This window comes from Pteronotus mesoamericanus, unplaced genomic scaffold (genome assembly GCF_021234165.1).
Source record: "Pteronotus mesoamericanus isolate MK-2021 breed Mesoamerican mustached bat unplaced genomic scaffold, CSHL_Meso_final contig_214, whole genome shotgun sequence".
NCBI classification, from domain to species: Eukaryota; Metazoa; Chordata; class Mammalia; order Chiroptera; family Mormoopidae; genus Pteronotus; species Pteronotus mesoamericanus.
The window spans coordinates 6,232,046-6,252,102 of NW_026555089.1; the positions used below are offsets into that span (position 1 = coordinate 6,232,046).

Genomic DNA, 20,057 nt, shown 5'->3' on the forward strand with positions numbered 1-20,057 from the left:
TGCTTCCTTTCCTTAAGAGTAAATTCTAGGGATCTTTCCTGGTGTCTTCCTGAAGTGTTGGACAGCTGTTCTGTTGGCTGAAATAACAATAATGAAGCAGCTGACAAGTCTTGAGCTTTTACTGTGTTACCATGTTCAGGGACTGATAATCAGCTTTATAATATCCTGTGAGTTGGGGTTGACTATTTTCTTTCCATAAACTAGGACATCGAGTCATTACCTCATTTTTTACATGACAAAGAAAGATTTGTATTTAAGTAATTCCCAGGGATGCCAGTAGTCCAGGCTATCCTTTCTGAGTGCCCATACTATTGCTTAAACATGGATTTTGCAAGTAGGTAGTAGGAGAAAAGGCTGAACTGTCCCAGCACAGTCACAGTGAGTGATTATTTACTTGGCTATTTACCCCACAAGACTGTGAGTCTCTGTAGGACAGGAATGTGTCTTATGCATTGCTGCAGCATTACTGTCTAGCACTGTGCCTGGTATATAACAAATGCCCTATTTTTCAAAGCTTTGTAACCTGAGTCACAGTGGATATAATTGCAGAAAACAATTTTGCTATTTTTGTGCTTCATCAAAGCACCTGAGTATCCTGAATATTAATGACTTTGTTTTGTTTTCTCAGAATGAATGATGATTACCAATTTTTGAACGCCAACCATGCATCAGTCATAATTGCCAGACACATCTCACTTAATTTACAGCTCTGTGAGTAGTCAAGTCATTTTAGTCATCAAATCATTTGACAGACAATGATGAAATGAGTTAAAAAAAAAGTTAAGTAACTCACTCAAAGTTTGTGCAGCTACTGAGCATCAGGACCAGAATTTAAAGCCAGTGGCCTGAACCATTCAAACATGTCTGCATGTCACCTGCTTACGGAAAACCACGAGCGAAGCTCAGCCTCTGGTCACATCATGACTCAATTCACAGTGAGATGGCTAAGGGCAGGCTGTAATGAGCACCACCAATATTTACCACTTTGAATATGCACTGTTTTGATGACCTTGGAACATTGAGAAGGAAATAGCAACAATAACAACAAAACATGTTTCTCATTAAAGTCTACCTATAATTTGTACTGTGTTGTTCCAAATGCCCAAAATTTCTACAAGGTATGGAAAAGGTTGATATTGCTAACGCTCTCCTTGGTAATGTTATATTGAGATGGATGTCCCATCAGTATTTGCTGGTCACTTCCTGACAGGATGGCTTTCAGTGCGTATCTGTTGGTAGCCCTTAAAACAGAATAGGACATTTGTTCCAATACAAAAGTAGGTACTTGAAATTGAAGGAACAAGAAAGTGAGTGAGCAGTGTTAGTTGTAATATGTTCCTTCTTTATTCATCCATTTAATAAATACTTGAGTTTTTACTATCTGCCTGGCATTGTTGAGACACTGGGGATGCAGCAGTGAACAAAAACAGACAATCCTGTCTGTTTGGAACTTACATTCTAGTGGGAAGAGATAAACAAAAAGAACAAGAAAACAAGTCAGATAATAAATCTTATGGAGATCAACAGGGAAAGGGAATAGAAAATGCTGGGGTGTGTACAATTTTAAATTCTTAACACTGCATGTTGCAATTCTGAGCCATTGACCTTTAGCCCCCTCTCTGAATCTGCCAAACAATGTCCTAGATTTGTGTCACATCCTGTAGGTCCTGTCTTCTGCACCCAGTGTGAAACTCTAGTAACCACTTGCCCTGCTGTTCATGTCTAGTTTGTTGCTAGCCTACATCAAATCTAGATTCTTCAATCTAAAGCCTGAATGAGGGTATTCAAATAATCTTGAGAGTTTGGGGAGAATCAGAAGGGGCAGGGGAAAGATCACATAGGATTTCTTTAGGTTAGATTAGGTAGAATTATCTTTACCTCTTCACGTCTGACCTAATCACTAGCTGTTAAAAACAACTTAAGGACTTGGCAGGGCCTAGAGGTAGCTGGAAGGAGGTTCTAGGTAGGTTATAATAGTTCAGACAGAGGCAGAAGGAAGAGTGCCAAACGAATGAGGCAATGGTGATGATGCCAAGAGGAGGTGGTGGTGTGACGGATGCTTTAGCCTCCCATAAGCTCCTTGCGTCCACAAGAACTGCCCTTACCCTGATAAATCCAAAATAACACCATCTTTTAATTATGGCAACTGACATTTTCTCAGTCACATGTGAAGTGTGGCTAAAAGCATTTTCGGAAATTGTTTCTTTTTTAAATTTTATTTTTTAAATTTATTTTTAGAGAGGGGAAGGGAGGGAGAGAAACAGCAATGTGTGGCTGCCTCTCACGCGCCCCCTACTGGGGACCTGGCCTGCATGTGCCTTAGACTCGGAATCCACCCGCGGCCCTTTGGTCCGCAGGCCCGCACTCAATCCATACAGCCAGGGCGCAAATTCTTGTGTTGATCTACTCTACAGCTTAAGAATGGGCTTGCAAAAGCAGCTTCAAAAAAGCTCTTGCAAACCTGAGGTTAACAAAAGATGGCCATGGCTTAGGGTGGACAAAGCCGGAGGAAGCGGTTTCGCTGGGAAGTTCTTATATTAGCTAAGAGTGGTGAGAGTACACCACTAGGCGTGGCCAGGGACGGGAATACGGGGTGATGAAGTCACAGTCTCCACTCCCTGTTCAGTCAAAATCATTAAAAGACCGGTGCCGCCCACCTCTGGACCCGGCCAGCGTTAAACACCAAAACCATCTCAAACGCGGCCGCCATGTGTTCGATAGGTGTTCGAACCCGGTTATCCCAAGGGCTCGGTCCGGCGAAGATCGCTATAGGAACCCGGCCCTTCAGGGCTCCGGCCCGGGCCGGCCCTCACTTCCTGGCAAGGCCTGCTGGGAATTGTAGTTCAGTTGTCGAAGAGCCGCGAGAAGCCCCATCCTTCTCTTCTGCTTCCTCCCCTCCCGGGATGAGTGCGCAGAACGGGAGAGCTGGAAGGGACCCAGAGATCTGAGCACTACCATCCGTAACGGACCGTCGCTCTCAGTGCGCAGTCCCAAGCAGACGGCGGCGCGCTTCGTGCTCCCGCGCACGCGCGCCCACGTCGGCGGTGGACGGATTCGGCCGCGTGCGCTTTCCCGCCCCAGCCTCCCGTCGGGCCTCGCCCGTCCGCCCTGTGCTCGCTCCCTCGCGGTTCCGCGCACCCCTCCTCCTCAGTTTCTACCACAGCCCAGGCCCCGCCCGTTTCTCGCCTCCAAGGCCTCGTTCGTTCCCGCCCAAGCCCTCCCCTCTCTGAGCCCCTGCTGCTTCTGCTGAAAGCTGAGGCTCCATGTTTTCTCCTCAGCGAGCGGTAGCGGCAGCCTCAGGAGGAGCAGGTGAGGCGCCTCATTTCCCCCGGGCTCGCTTTATGGCCAACTCCGCTGCCCTCCATGGTAGAGCTTGGAGGAGACCGCCCGTCGGCACCGCCGTTCCTCCTTGTCTCAGGGCTGCAGTCGCGTGCCCCTCACCGGGTCCCTCGGCCCGCGAATGTGGGGCTGGGGGGCTGCTTGCAGGCCCCGGTCGGTCGGACGCGGGCGGCGCCCTGCTCGGCCCCCTCTTGGGAGCGGCCGCCTTTGGGGGTCGGGCCCTGCGCCCCGAGGAGGCCGCTAGTGCCCGTCTGGGCTGTTGCTGCGGGTCTGGCGCCCCCGCACCCTCTGGGGCTGCCCCGGGGGCGGGTGGTCGCGGGGGCGCCGTCCACTGGCTTCTGACGCGCCCTGGGCAGAGCCTGCTGCCCTCTTTTTGCCTGGGCGCTTCGCACGCTGGGGGACCGGGACCCTTGGGCCCGGTGGCTCTGGCCTTGTTAACGGGCGGAGGGCGCGGGAAGGCAGATGCTTTTTGATGGTCCAGCCTTTTTGGAAGAGCTTGCAGGGCTGCGAAGCGTTTTAGAGTTGGATACTTTGTTTTTTAGCCTAACGACCTTGAAACAGACAAGAAGTATTAAGAAAGCTGATTGTAAGCACACACTGTATCTCCGTTAAGGGGATAAAAAGAACGTGGCCTAAATTATCTTTTAGGAAGTTCTCTTAGTACGTTTGGCACTGTACGCTGTTCTTTTGCCTTCCTGAAGACAAAAAAATAGTAAACATTAAATAAAAACCAAATGCAGAGTCACCATAAATTCATGGATACGACTTAGGTCACTTACCTGGCTTTAGTTTTGCTTAACCTGCGTGCTGTTGGAATTGCCAGTAGTTTTACTTGCGGAATCCAAAGGCAAGAAAAAGAAACAGCGTCGTTTGAAGAATCTTTTAGTAAATAAAGGCCAGCCCTTAAATTTGATTACAGAGTTGGGTGGAATGTTTTGTGAAAGGGAGAAAAAAAATTAACGGACCAAAAACATGATTTCACATTCTGACTTGTTTTTGGAGAGGCAAAACCTACGTAGTTTTAATCCGTGGCAGTTACTTAGCATTGCAATGTACGGAAATTCTAAAATTAGAACTTTTTTTCAACCCCACAGAAACTGGCTTGTACTGTGGTCTAGAAAATCCCTTGTTGTTGCCGCTTTAACCGAAGGAAACGCATGGATGAAAAGTTCTCTCCAAAACGAAGCCATTACACTGGGACAGCACATTGTTTTATTAGCTACGGTTTTTCTCATTGGCATAAACATGAAATTAAGAAAAATAATAATAGAGGATAAATATGAGGTGTACGAGCATAATTTTCTCAGTTTTACTAAATACGACTCGTTTAGAATAGGCTTTTAAAAAATTGGTGCTGCACATGGCATTTTTCATTTTTATGATTTCCAAACCGTAGAATAAAGGATATAGTCACACTAATTATTTAAAATAAAATAATAGAGAATTGTAAGAAGCAAGACGTATAAAGTTTATTCTACCTCCGCAGTTCCCCAGTGGTCATTAACAGTTCAGTCACATACAACATTATTTATTTTTTGGGGTCACGGATTCTTCTAAGATTCCTATGAAGTAACTTAGGGAGGCCTAGCTTGTGTGAACTTGTTTGAAAGCTGGTTTAGAATTTACCTATAATGCTAGGTGTGCCTGTTGAAGTTTCTACAGCCTTGTGTTTCATCCTGAGTTGTTCAAATAACAACTACATTAAAGTTAGTCTCAACTTTAAAACACTTTCCCATGTTGTCTTTGACATTTTAGAGCGTATTCTCTAAAAAAAAAATATCAAGAGGGAAAAGAGAGGGGAAAGCTTTTATTTAAAAGAAGAATCATTTCGTTGCTATAGTGTTGTAGTTCTCAGCACTACTGCACATTAGAATAACCTCGGGTTTTTAAAACCTGCCAATGCTTGGGACCCACCCACAGGTTCTGATTTAATTCTTTGAGTAGGGAGACAACAATTGGGAAAAAAAAATCCAAGTCTACTTTTCATACTAATTTATAACCAAATTTCCCTGTAGGTGGTTGTTTAAGTTTGAATTGGTTTGTTACTATACAGGAAATACAATTTGTAGTATCAATATTTGTATTAGAAGTCCATGCTCTTCATTGCAAATTTCAAAAAAATTGTTTTTTATTGGCATGTATTTTGATTATTAGAATATGTTGAGATATATTTACAGCTAACGAATATTACAAATCAGGAAACAGGCTCTACTGGTCTAGTAGGCAGATAAGCAAAGGAGTAGATTAACTCTTCTTATGTCTTGGAATAATAAGGAATCTAAGGCAAATAAATATTGCCAATTAAGAAAGCCTTATTAAACTGGAACATGTAATTAAAACCTTCAGGTAATGAGAATGATTTTGGTGGTGCTCTTATTTTTAGGGATGAGTCAAATAAGGTGACTATTGAACTCATTCTATTAGAAAGATATGTTTCCTGTAGTACATATAACCTGGCATGATTTTTAGATTCAGCTGGGTCTCTGCATTTCTGAATCTTTAATACTGTTTAGTCATAATTGATCTTCATAAATCATGAAGCACTGCAAAATTCTTTATTAATTTTTTATTGTATTTCAATATTCTTTTTTAAAAAAAGATTTTATTTATTTTTAGAGAGGGGAAGGGAGGGAGGGGAATAGCAGTGTGTGGTTGCCTCTCGCATACCCCATACTGGGGACCTGGCCCGCAACCCAGGCATGGACTCTGAGTGGGAATCGAACCAGTGACGCTTTGGTTCACAAATAGGCACTCAGTCCAATGAGCCACACCAGCCAGGGCTTTCAATATTCTTAATTAAGAAAATGTGGTTTTGTTCAGCATTCTGTGCTAAAGTACAAAGATTTACTACAATAGGTGAGTTGAAAAAAAGCTTTGTCTAAGACCCTTTAAGTAGGATATAAATTTCCCACCAATATTCTGTTTGGTTGGGTTTTAGTAGTATTTCCACTGAAAGAGCCTTAAAGATTTGTGTATCTACCGTAATAACTTCTACCTTTAGACCAAAGAGAGTGCATAAAAGTACTTCCTTACCATCACTAAAGAGGAACCACACCCAGCAATGCTAGAGTTGGCTGAGCGCGAAGTGTACTCATATGGTAATGTTTTCTCTGGCCTGGCCTGTGAGTTAGGAACTTTAAAGACTGCCAGCAAGAACAAGGCATGAAAATGGTATGGTTCTGTTTTGGGTGTGTTGTGTTTTCCCCTTTAGATAACAACATTTAAAAAGGTGAGGGGAAAACTCAGATCATTACTTTTTCCTGAGTCATAAACTCTTCTCGGTGAAATGTTTTTAACTGTAGTCACTTTGCTTTTTGGAACCCATTGGATAGTAAGGATGAGCACTGATGCTGACACCGTCCCATTGGCTCTTATCCCAAGTAATTTTGCCCCATGGGACATTTAGCAAAGCCTGGAAACATTTTGGGGTCTCATAACCAAGAGGGAACAGTACTGCTATCTAGTGGGTCGAGGCCAGAAATGCTGCTAAATATCCTACAATGAGTAGGGTAGTTCCCCACAACAGAGCCATACAGCCCAAAATATCAGTAGTGCTGAAGTTGAGAGACCCTGTTTTACACTGTTGAGTTCATCAACTAAATCCTGTTTGAATTTTCTGAAATTGTAATTGTAACTGCTTCTAATCCACTAGTTTCATTGAATTTATCACAGGTCATGCTCTTCTCAAATATTTGAGGGGTATTTAAACTTTTTCCCCATAGTGCTTTTCTTTTTTTAAATTATATTTTGATTATGCTATTACAGTTGTCCCTATTTTTCCCTTTTTGCCCCCTTCCATCCAATACCCCCCATACCCTCAGAAATCCCCATACCTTTGTTCATGTCCATTGGTCAGGATGTAAGTTCTTTGGATACTCCGTTTTCCATTCTGTACTTTATATTCCCATGGCTATTCTGTAACTACCTATTTGTACTTCTCAATCCCCTCACCTCTTCACCCATTCCCCCCTACCTCCCTTCTATTGGGCAACCATCAAAATGCTCTCCAAATCTATGATTCTGTCTCTGTTCTTGTTTGCTTAGTTTGTTTTTCACATTCAATTGTCAATATGTATTTATTGCCATTTTATTGTTCATAGTTTTGATCATTTTCTTAAATAAGTCCCTTTAACATTTCCTATAATAATGGTTTGGTGATGAAGAACTCCTTTAGCTTTTCCTTGTCTAGAAAACTCTTTATCTGCCCTTTGATTCTAAATGATAGCTTTACTGGGTAGAGCAATCTTGGTCATAGATCCCTGCATTTCATGACTTTGAATATTTCTTGCCAATCCCTTCTAACCTGCAAAGTTTCTTTTGAGATACAGCTGACAGTCTTACGGGAACTCCCCTGTGGGTGACTAACCGCTTTTCTCTTGCTGCTTTTAAGATTCTCTCTTTATCTTTAAACTTTGGCATAAAAAAAAAAAAAAAAGATTTTATTTATTTATTTTCAGAGAGAAGGGAAAGGAGGGAGACAAAGACAGGGAGAGAAACCTTTTACACATCCCCAACCAAGGACCTGGCCCTCAACCCAGACACGTGCCCTGACAGGGAATCAAACTGGGACCTTTTGGTTTGCAGGCTAGCACTCAATCCACTGAACCACATCAGCCAGGGCACCTTTGGCATTTTAATTGTGATGTGTCTTCGGATGGGCCTCTTTGCATCCATCTTGTTTGGGACTCTGTGCGTCCTGGACTTTCATATCTTTTCCTTCACCAAATTAGGGAAGTTTTCTTTCCTAATTTTTTCAAATAGATTTCTAATTTCTTGCTCTTTCTCTTCTTCTGGCACCCCTCTGATGCAAATGTTGGACCTCTTGAAGTTGTTCCAGAGGCTGCTTACACTATCTTTGTGTGGTTTTTTGTTTTGTTTTGTTTTTGTTTTCTTTTTTCTTCTTGTTCTGATTGGTTGTTTTTTGCTTCCTTATGTTTCAAATCATTGATTTGATTCTTGGCTTCATCCACTCTATTGTTGATTCCCTGTAAATTGTTCTTTATTTCAATTATTGTATCCTTTGTTTCTGACTGGATCTGTTTTATACTGTCGAGGTCCTCACTATGTTCCTTGAGCATCCTTATAACCAGTGTGTTGAACTCTGCATCTGATAGGTTGCTTATCTCCATTTTGTTTAGCTCTTTTTTTGGAGTTTTAATCTTTGCTTCATTTGGGCCATGCTTCTTTGTCTCCTTGTTATGGCAGCCTCCCTGTGTTTGTTTCTATGTATTAGGTAGAGCTGCTATGACTCTCTGTCTTGGTAGCATGGCCTAATGTAGTAGGTGTCCTGTAGGGTCAAGTTGCACAGCCTCTCCTGTCACCCAGGCTGGGTACTCAAGGTGTGCCCTTTGTGTGGGCTGTGTACACTCTCCTCTTGTAGTTGAACCTTGATTGCTGTTTGCAGGTCAATAGGAGGGATTTCCCCAGGCCAGTCAGCTGCAGGGGCAGGATGGTGGTGCTTCGATGCGGTTTGTAGCTGTCTACTGGGTGTGCGGGCCCTGGTGTTTCCTAGGTGGTGCAGGCCAGGGTCAGCCCCAACCTGTGTTCTGCCTGGGGCCACTCTGCTTGAACTATTAAGCAATCTGCAGATGGCTGCTACTTGTGCTGAGCTTGGAGGTTCCCAGGTGAAACCAAACTGTGCACCTAGGCTGGCTGCTGCTAGTGCTGGGCCTGTGGCCACATAGCAAGAGGTACAGGGATTGGGGGTTCACTGAAGCTGGAATTTGCTTGTTTGAGAGAATTTAGGAATTTATGAAGCATAAGCCAAGACCAGCCATTCATATGGAAAAGACACTGTTAGCACCTTGGGTGGGGCAGGTCTTAGGGAAACTCCCACCTGGGGCAAACAGTGTTAGCCAGGTTGATGGAATCTCACATATGGCACCCACTTAACAGCTCTGCAGCTTTGTTAGGGGAAGGGTCAGAAAAGGAACAATGGCATGTGCCTGCCTTTCGGTCTGGGAGAAAGCTGTCCCCCAGGTCTCACCTTGCGGCCAGACCCTTCAGGTTCTCCCTGTATGCTACTGGTTCCTTTCATCTGCTACCCTGGGGCTGGAGCTCAGATGGAGCAAGTCTGAGTAAATCCGTGTGCAGGTTCTTTAAGAGAAACTGCTGGGGACTCCAGAAGTTTTTTCCACTGACTGAGTCCCTGTTGGTTTTTGCAGCCAGAAGTAATGGGGACTTATCTTCCTGGCACTGGAACCCTGGGCTGGGGGACCTGGTGTGGGGCTGGGACTTCTGGTTCCTGAGATATTCCTCCCAAACATTTATCCACCACACGTGGGTGTGGCACAAGCCTGTTCTGCATCTTTGTATCTCCGAGTCTCCTTCCAGTCTGGGTGGATGCTATTTCTTTAATTCCATAGTTGTTGGACTTCCATTCAACTCCATTTCTGATGGTTCTGAGTGATGGTTGTTCTATAGTTTATAGATATGGTTGTTCAAGGAGGGAAACCATGTTTACCTACGCCTCCATCTTGACTGGAAGTGGCCATAATGCTTTTCTGATAAAACCTATTTCTTGGAATTTATATTTTCCATAGTACTGAAAAGGCCAATTATGATTTAGTAGTCTTATCTACTTTTATTTAACCAGCACAGCTACTTTTTAAAGTTCTTTAAAAAATTCAGAGTTAGGTAACTAGGAAGAGTCAGTGCTGTAATTTGCACATATCTTTACAAATTCTTCCCTATGATAATTAATTTCACCTATTTATCTTTCAGTTTCATGCTACTTGAGTTGTCTTTGTCATTTTAGTGCAGAGGTTGTCTATTGAGTTTAATATCGTAGAGATTATTTGAATAGATATATTAAAACCTATTGGTAGTCTAGATTAATGTGTGTTCTGCCAAAAGTAAGGAATAAATCAGTACTTTAAAAGTAATTAGGAAAAAAGCCCTGGCTGGTGTGGCTTAGTGGATTGAGTGCCAGCTTGCAAACCAAAGGGTCGTTGGTTTGATTCTCAGTCTAGGTCACATGTCTGGATTGCAGGCCAGGCCCCAGTCAGGGGTGCATGAGGGGCAACTACACATTGATGTTTCTCTCCCTCACTGTCTCCCTCCCTTTCCCTCTCTCTAAAAATAAATAAATAAAATCTTTAAAAAAATTAATTAGGAAAAAGGTTGTGGCTTATACATAGACTTTGAGAGTGTTTTGATTATCCAAGAATTTTTAACATTTTCTACATACTTGAAATGATGGATGAAACAGTATTACCCTGAGGTATTTACAGCAATAATCGGAATTGGCAGTATGATACAGTATTTCTACCACTCACTTAAAGAAACCCCATAGGTTTTAAGTTCACTTACAGGTATATGGATGACAAATGTGACTATCATCAGGCCATATCTGTATGTGTACAAAAATGTCAAACATCTGTTATTCATATAAGTGAATGTAATATAGCATTAACTCTTCATATAAATGAACATTAATGGTTCGTATAACTGAGCATTACTGTTGTCTCAGAGTATACATCTAGATTCTGGAAAATAATTGCTTCACTATAGGGAGAAGACACATACTGCTGTGACATGAATATTCTTTTAGTACCATCCCTGGAGGTTAGATCTTCAGAGTTTAAGATTCCTGAGAGGTAGAAGTGATTTCACTGCAGTTAGGAGGGAAACCCCCTCCCCCAAGAGAAAACCCTAAACCTCAGAATCTTTAGTGTGGGTCCCAAGCAAGTTGCTTTAATGGTTTTAATAATCATAAATTTTGATTTGTTCTTTAGCCAGCCCTGTACAATTTAAATTAAGCCAAGGGATGAATAGATTACCTAGCAAGTTTGGCAGACTTAGATATCCAGGAAATTTACAGTTGTTCGTCTCTGAATTTTAGAGCTAGAAAATAGCTTCACCTAACTGCCTGATTTTTAAAAAAAATTTTTATTTATTTATAGAGAGAGGAGGGAAACATTGATTGGTTGCCTTTTGCAGGCCCCCAACCAGAGACGTGGCTTGCAACTCAGGCATGTACCTTGACTCGGAATTGAACTGGTGACCTTTCAGTTTGCGCGATGATGCCCAGCCCACTGAGCCACACCAGTCAGGGCTAACCTCCTGATTTTACAGAGGAAACCAAGACACAGAGAATAGAGTGATTACTCAGGCTGTTACATTCAGTGTAAAAGTGGGCCCCAGACCCTGGTCTTCCCTGATTATTGGGAAGGACTTTCTCCTATTCATGTTGTCTCACTAGAACAACAACCTTTGCCAAAGCAGGAACTTAACTCATGGAAGAAAGAAATGATAGGATTTGATGGTATATTGCATATAGGAAGGTAGGGAAGATGTGAAGCCTGAATGATGGAGATTTCAAAAAAGTGGAATGATTGAGGATTCATTTTGATGATACTAAATGTAGATTTCTAAAATGTCGGCACCAGAAGGGTTGCTAGAGTTTAAATCTTGACTCATTTTTCTGTTGAGATTGAGACAACAGAGACTAGGTGTGCCCATAATCACATAGGTTGTTTGTGGTAGAACTGGAATAGGATCTTGTCTCCTGACTCTTATACCCATATATTTCTACATAGTACTCCTGGGAGTGAGGTGATGGGGGAATATCCAGGTGAATCTGTCCCTTAGGCAGTTGCACATTTGGATCTGAATCGAGGTTAGAAGTTAATGAATTTGCATCCCCAATGTAGAGGGTATAGTAAAATATGAGCACTTACTGAAGGAGTGAATGAGAACTGCAAAAGACTGAAGCAGAACACTGGTGTGTATCCCAGGAGGCTGAAAAGGAGAAAAGAAGTGAAGGGAGAGGATGAAGAGCTTGGAAGAGAACTAGGAATGTGCACTGTCACTGAGTCCGTAGATTTTAGGAAGTGGCCATTGTGTTTTGTTGCACAGAGAGAGTTGAATGACAATCAAGAGGTCATAAACAGATTGAGAGGAAAGTCACATAGTGCTAAGAGGGGGATGGGTCGAAAAGTGGATGAAGACATACCTTCAAGGAGTCTGACAATAAAAGAATGGGGATTTGGAAGGGCAAGGAAAGAAACTGATTTTTATTGAGGTGTACAGTTGGATTTAGTGTTCACAACACTAGGGAGCTATTATTCTTCCTATGTTAGGTATAAGACCGAATGCCTCCTAGTTTCCCTACTCCCCAGGAGTTTCCAGTCTGGGTGGTAAATCATAATTACAATATGATGATACTGTAATTAGTAGAATAACAGTATGTATAAGATTTTTGTGAAAATAGGAAAGTGAGTCCATTTCATTGAATCTCTAATACATGTCAGACACTGGGCTTTGAGATGGGAAATGGATTTATAAATTTATCCCTAATCACATTGTGACTAAGTGGTGTTTATTTGTTTATTCCAGAAATATTTATTGTATGTCTACTATGTATGGACATTGATCCAGGATCTTGGGGGATATAGCACTGAACAAGAGACAAAAATTCCTGCCCTCATGGAACTTACACTCTAGAGGGGAGAAAGTTAGGATTCAAGCCCTGCCCTATCTTGACTCCAGAGTGAGTTTTCTTTTTTAGCATACTTTGTAAGGGCTGGATCCTCAGAGGATACGCTGGGGAGGAGCAGGACAAAGGGAAGGCGAAGGTGTGGAAGAATGAGCGAGTGTGTTTGTGTGGAGTGAGTGTGTTTATGTGGAGTCAAGGAGGAAGAAGCACTTCAGATGGTAAGAATAAATGATTGGACTGTACACTTGAGATTTAGGAATTAGGACAGGACCTGTAGCTTAGCCTTTCTCCCAGTAAGAAGACCAATGAGAGTAAATTTTTCTGGGAGGATGAGAATAAGAAATTAGAGGAACTAAGGCAGTGTTGGGGGAAGGGTAAAAGACTTTGACTTACGGGATGGAGATTTTAGATTTAAGTTGTTGGTCCATAAACTGTTTTCGATAGCTCTGGTTGGTATGGCTCAGTTGTTTGGAGCATCATCCCATAACTGAAAGTTTGCAGCTTTGATTCCCCATCAGGGTATGTACCTAGGTTGCAGATTTGATCTCCGGACCAGGCGTGTACAGGAGGCAACCAATCAATGCTTCTCATTTACATCGATGTTTCTCTCCCTTCCTCTCTCTCTAAAAGCAATGAAAAAATGTCTTTGGGTGAGGACGAAAAAAATGTTTTTGATAGCCTTTTATGTAGTTGTTGTCATGATATGTTTATATAATGTAATGAAGGAGTTTAGCCCCAAGGGTTGGAGGTTGAAGTGATCAAAGAAATACTTGGGAATGATGACTGAAGCATCAACCTAATAGGCAAGAAAGGTTGGAGGATGGCATAGCCTAAGGAAAAGGGATCTCATATTTGGAATAAAGGGTCTAGCAGCAGTGTCCAACCTTTTGGCATTTCTGGGCCACACTGGAAGAAGAAGAGTTTTCTTGGGCCACACGTTAAATACATTGCGACACATAATCACAAAAGAAAATCTTATAATGTTTTAAGTAAATTTATGATTTTGTGTTGGGCTGCCTTTGTAGTCATCCTGGGCTGCATGCAGTCCTAGGGCCGCGGTTGGACACCCCTGGAAGGGATTGGGGAGTCAGAGTTGTGAGGATAAATCAGTAAAGGACATGTACATGACATCTGGAAAGGGGTGAGTAGAAGTAAAGGTTTTACTTGGAAGATCAGAAATACAGTCCTGTCGTCCTAGAAAGTGAGAGATAAAGATGGTGTGGTGAAAAGCGAGCAGCTCTATTTGTTTAAATTGAATTTTGGTGTATAGTTCAAGCCAAAAGAACAAGATCTTTTTCTAATCCAGCATGGCCACTATACTGTTGTGGACAAGTGTAGGATCACCCAGCTAAACAGCCTGCTTCTCTTTTCACTGTGCTGTAGGCAGGAAGAGTGGAAGACTTGAGTAAAGGCTTCATCCCTTTTTTTTTTTTTTAAAGTGGTCTCCAACCTCTCTTGAAGTGTATGTAACTCATAGTGCACAGCTGCGTACGTTTTTGTCCTTGGATTATTCCATCTTGTCTGTAGTCTGTTACTCTAACAATACTACTTGCACCCTTAGGTTTGAAGCCTTCAACTGTATTACAGTACATATTCTTTTTACAGTTATTTATTGTGTGTCTGCTGTGTATCAGTACATTTACATTGCTTGGTAAACTTTAATAGTAAATAGATGAAACTGAAAGAGCCAGTTTCATGAACTTAATCGTGAAGTCCTGGGGCACTGTGTTGCATTGGTATCTAGGTTTGGCTGTATCTGACTGAGCCTCTAGATAAGTGATTTAAATGAGGCAGATTTTTATTTTTCTTCACATAATAGTGAACCAGTATGGCAGTTCTGTTACACGAAGTCCTGGGTCCTACCACCTCTCTTGTTGCTCCAGTATTCCTAGGGTGTTGCCCTATGGGCCTGGTCCAGGATGACTCACTTCCACTTCTACATTCAGCCAGCAGGAAGGGGGAAAATGTATGACCTGGAAGTTGCTGTATTATTCCCAGTCAGGATTTAGTCACTCAGCACCCTAGCTGCAAGGTTGGGTTGGAAATGCATTTCTTTTGGGCAGTTAATATGCCCAGCTAAAAATCTATTACTGTAGCAGGAGAGGAACGGAATATTAGGTGAGCAACCAGCTATCTTAGGAGGGACTTTGGTACTACCTTGAGTGGCTTATCTGTAAAGTCTGAATAAATTGTTCTCATCAGTACTCTTACATGAAAGACTGAAGTTCTTTAAGTCCTGGATTCACCTGCTATTGTGGCAGTAAGAAGAACCCTAAGAAATTATTCACAAATGTTCCCTTTATCCTCTAATAATGGTAAAGAAAAGTATTAGTATACATTTATTGCAATGATAGCAAGACATTTAACTCTATAGCTTATTTTCCAGTAGTCTAAAAAATTAAAAAGTGTCAAGAACCCCTTTGTTGCTATCTAGTAAATTGTAAAAAGTGAGCAGCAACTCGGTAGCTTAAAGGGTAGACAGACTGTCAGTTTAGTTTTGTGAACTTGGCTGCTGTGATCATGCAGCCTTTTGTGCTTCCCAGCCCAAAAGGGACCATATTTATGATTTTTTGGCCATACCTGCCTACTTGTATATATGTTACTTAATGTTTGTCCTTCAGTTTACTTTAAATTGATTCATTCTTTAAACTTAGCCTCCTTCTAAGCTATAATCCATTAAAATGTGATTTTGTTTCCTAATAGACATTAAAATGCATAATTACGAAAATAACAATAACATACCCTTTTACCTGCCTAAAACATCTTTAATACCAATGGTATGTACTCACACTTAGAGAAATAACGCTTTGCCTCAGTCCCTAGGCCTCACTGGACTTTTTGTAATTTCTTTCCGTATAGCCATAGCTAAAAAGTGGCTCAGAATTTCAAAGAATTATCTTTTTGCTTTCAACTTTGATAGGGAAGTTTGTGCTTAATTTTGAGCTAGGAATTAATTGCTCTTAAAACTTTGACAGGATTATTAAGAATGATCTGTAAAATATAGCCACCTAAAGATCTTCCTAATCCTTGGCCAGTGTGGCTCCGGTGGTTGGAGCACCGTCCCTTAGGCCAAAGGGCCATGGGCGTTCGATTCTCCATCAGGGCACATACCCAGGTTGCAGATTTGATCCCTGGTCAGCATGCCTAGGAGAAGGCAACCAGTTGGTGTTTCTCTCTCAACATCAATGTTTCTCTCCCTCTCCCCGCCCTTGCCCCTACCCCCAATGCAATGAAAAAATGTCCTCGGGTGAGGATTAAAAAAACAAATATTTTTTCTGGATCTTCTCCGGGAACTGTTGGGCAAGATGTTTAACTTTTGTAGGTCTCAGTTTCCTTATCATTAATGGGACCATATTATTTACCCCATAGGGCTTTTCTGAGGAATAAATAATATATGCAAAAGGCATAGCTGTGGCAGGCACCCTTTCTGTTAATGGATATTTGGATTATTTCCAGTTTTGGACTATTTTAAATAACACTGATGTGAAGAGTCTTTTATGTATGTCTTTTGGTGGACACAAGCATCTATTTCTCTTAGGTATATATATACCTAGGAGTGGTGTTCCTGGATCACAGGTTGTTTAGTTTTTATAGATACTGCCAAACAGTTTTCCAAAGTGGTTATATTCCCATCAGAATGTAGGAGAATTCCAGTTGTACCAGACCCTCTGCCACAGTTGCTATTGCCCTTTGACATTTTAGCCATTCTGATAGACACGAAATGGATCTCATTATGGTTTTAATTTAATTTCCTTAATAAGTAATGGTATGGAAACAGCTTTTCATGTGATCATTGACCATTTGGATATCCTTTTTTTATGAAGTGCCTATTCACAGTCTTTTGCCCATTACTATTTAAAAAATTGGTAGATTTGTCTTTTCTTACAGATATCTATATTGATTCTGGATAGCAGTCTTTTGGATATAAGTATTGTGATATTTTCTCCTATTCTGTGGTTTGCATTTTAACTCTCTTAATGGTATCTTTTAATGAACAAAAATTCTTAATTTCGATGAAGTCTAATTTGTCTTTTTTTTTTAGGTTAGTGCTTTTGTACCATAAGAAGTTTTTGCCTCTCCCAGGTTCAAAAATACATATTTAAAAAATATGTGAAACTAATGTTTTTCTCTATAACAACATAGGTGATGCCATGGAGAGTGGAAAGCCTGGTCCAGTGCAAGTTGTTTTGGTTCAGAAAGACCAACATTCCTTTGAGCTAGAAGAGAAAGCCTTGGCCAGCATCCTCTTGCAGGACCACATTCGGGACCTTGATGTGGTGGTGGTGTCAGTGGCTGGTGCCTTCCGAAAGGGCAAGTCCTTCTTTCTGGACTTTATGCTTCGATACTTATATTTCCAGGTAAGGTAGAATTATTTCATTGCCAGTTAGAAAGTGAGAATTTATGTTCATAAGAGCAAAATAAGCATAGGGGTTATTCATGGTGTGTAAAATTACTTAAAATTTAAGATTTAATGGAAATGTCTTACTCCTCCTGTAGAAAGAAGGTGGCCATGCAAATTGGTTAGGTGATCCAGAAGAACCATTAACAGGATTTTCATGGAGAGGGGGCTCTGACCCAGAAACCACTGGGATTCAGATCTGGAATGAAGTTTTCACTGTGGAGAAGCCAGGTGGGAAGAAGGTAAAGGAAAAAGGCTTCCAAATGAACAGAAACAACAACATGAGAATTTTAATATGTACTTTGATAATCCAATTAAAAAATAATTTTTATCAAAACAATACATTTATGGTTTAAAAATAATGCATGAATATAGTTTAAAAGGTCGAATAGTAGTAGAGGGCTTCTAACAAAAAATAGTAAGCTATAGTTGTAGAGCCTGTCCCCAAATTTCTTTGTAAGGGTTGGGAGGGGCAAGTCATCTGTCTCTTAAACTGGAAGAACAGATTTGGGGGTACCATTATTTCTTAAACTTGAACCCATTCCTTCCTAAAGCATGCCCTCACACCTGCTTGTTCCTCTCATTTTTGAGTCTTTCTAGGACTTAAGGTTCCAAATTTCCCCTTCATGTTATTTAGTTTTAGCCTTTTCCTAAATGCTAAGTCATTCAGTATTTTGTGGGCTGGAGTTGATGCACATGACATGAGAATACCACTTTAAGTGTACATGATTCCCATTCCTCAGAAGTTTTTCTTTAGTATTTCCCTTTGTTTCCTCTATTTAGCCTCATTTTTTAAGTTAGTAAATATATGCCATAATTAATTAGCTCTTTTTTATTGAGATAAATTTACATGTCATAAAATTCATTCTTTAAAAGCCTAGGATTCAGCAGTTTTAGTATACTCATAAACCTGTTTAGGTATCGCCACCATCTAATTCCAGAACATTTTCATCACCCCAGGAAGAAACTCCATCACCCCATTAGCAGCCACTCCTCATGTCCCTCTTCTCCCACCTCCTGGCCACTACTGATTTGTTTGTTTTTAGCATTAACTTTTGTTGTTTTTAATTGATTGTTAACATGCCATAACATTCACACTTAATTTTCAAATGTACAGCTTGATGATACTTAGAATATTCACATGATTGTACAACCATCACCACTGTCTAATTCTAAAACATTTTTATCACTTCATATAGGAACTAAAATTGATTTTAAAGTACTAGTTAATTAGAGAAAGGAGTAAGATATCTCAGGATATGATGGAGAGACCAAGTGTATTCTGAGATTTTATTTTTTAATTTTTATTTTTTTAAAGCCAATCTCTTTGGTAGGACCAAGGCGTAAGTGATCCTACCTGAATCCAGCCTATCTCTTCTACTTTATTTTTTTTAAAGAGTTTATTTATTTATTTTTAGACAGAAGGGAAGGGAAGGAGAAGGGGGGAGAGAAACATCCATGTGTGGTTGCCTCTCACATGCCCCCTACTGGGGACCTGGCCTGCAACCCAGGCATGTGCCCTGACTGGGAATCAAACTGGCAACCCTTTGGTTCACAGGCTGGCGCTCAATCCACTGAGCCATACCGGGGAGGGACGTTGATCTTCTTTCAGAATTACAGAGAGGAGATTATGGTTTAATGTAGTTTTATATGTGGTGTATTTATGTTTTGTTTATATATATTTTATATGTATCTGGTACTTGCTTTTTTAGCAACATTTTGTTTTTAACTAAATAATATATATGCATAGTTTAAATAGTTGAATAATATTGCAATGTTGACAATAAAAAGGAGCATCTTTTTTACTGCCTAGTCCATTGTTCGAGAGGGAACCACTTGTAGTGTTTGTGGCTGTGTCTTCTGCTATTTGCTTCTGAATTTTTAAGTCTCACTTTCTGGATGGGAATGGGTCATTAAGTACTCTTTGAAGCCTAGCTATCTTACATGGAGTGCAATGATAGCCTAGATCCTTCTGCTTTCATTTGGCATCTTTGGTGTGGCTTGTCTTTTGTAATGATTAAAATAAATATTAGTCTACTTTTATCAAACTACCAGAAAAACCTAGAAGTTTGAGGGTTGAATACAATGTTGCCGGTAAATGCCAAAAATATTCTAGTCCATATATTTTATTAAATTTAGGATTATACCTAAGTTTAAAAATCAGTTTTTTTTAAAAAAGTGAGTTCGTATTTTAAATTTCTTTTTCAACAACAAAAAACATCCAAATGACTGGCTTGATGAGTGAGGTAATTTGGCTATTTCAGTTGGTGGGGCAGTTTTTCCCTCTTTCCCTATTGCTCTGTAGGGCCTCTGTTTTGTATCATTTTATTAGGTTAGAGCAGATAATATTTTCCAGTAAAGTTCTCTGCTCAGAACAAAGCACCTAAATAATTATACTTTTCTGATAACCTATAAGCAGGTGCTTAAGCCTTGTTTAAATGTTACCCGTACTTTGCAATTTCTCCTTTACATTTTCCCCCTTCTCGCTTTAACATATTTTTTTCCTTTTTTTTTTTTTTTTTTTTTTAAAGGTTGCAGTTGTTCTGATGGATACCCAGGGGGCATTTGACAGCCAGTCCACTGTGAAAGATTGTGCTACCATCTTTGCTCTAAGCACCATGACTAGTTCTGTTCAGGTAAAATCACTTGACTAGGAAAAAAGCTTGTAGAGGAAATAAGATAAAGAGGTCACACCTAGTTTTGGTTATTGTTCTGTTATCACAATTCCTATGGTGATATATGAATGTTCTTTTTAGTGTATATAGATATAAGTTAACCTCTTACAGCCTCAAGAAGGAGCCTAAACTATTTTTCACTTTGGTTATAAATTTAAATAAAATACTCTAAGAAAAGTCTGAAAGTGGAAATTGCAGTTGCATC

At 40.7% G+C, this 20,057-nt stretch overlaps 1 protein-coding gene across 1 annotated transcript in view; it reads left to right on the plus strand.

Moving 5' to 3' along the window:
* Positions 1 to 3,176: 3,176 nt before the first annotated feature.
* The window catches only part of ATL3 (atlastin GTPase 3), a 36,075-nt gene continuing 19,194 nt past the window's right edge, over positions 3,177 to 20,057 (plus strand). The window contains exons 1-4 of the mRNA XM_054570990.1: positions 3,177 to 3,309; positions 16,922 to 17,136; positions 17,276 to 17,419; positions 19,709 to 19,813. Of these exons, the coding sequence (XP_054426965.1) occupies positions 3,264 to 3,309; positions 16,922 to 17,136; positions 17,276 to 17,419; positions 19,709 to 19,813 (510 nt within the window). The 5' untranslated portion in view covers positions 3,177 to 3,263. The remainder of the gene's footprint in view (positions 3,310 to 16,921; positions 17,137 to 17,275; positions 17,420 to 19,708; positions 19,814 to 20,057) is intronic.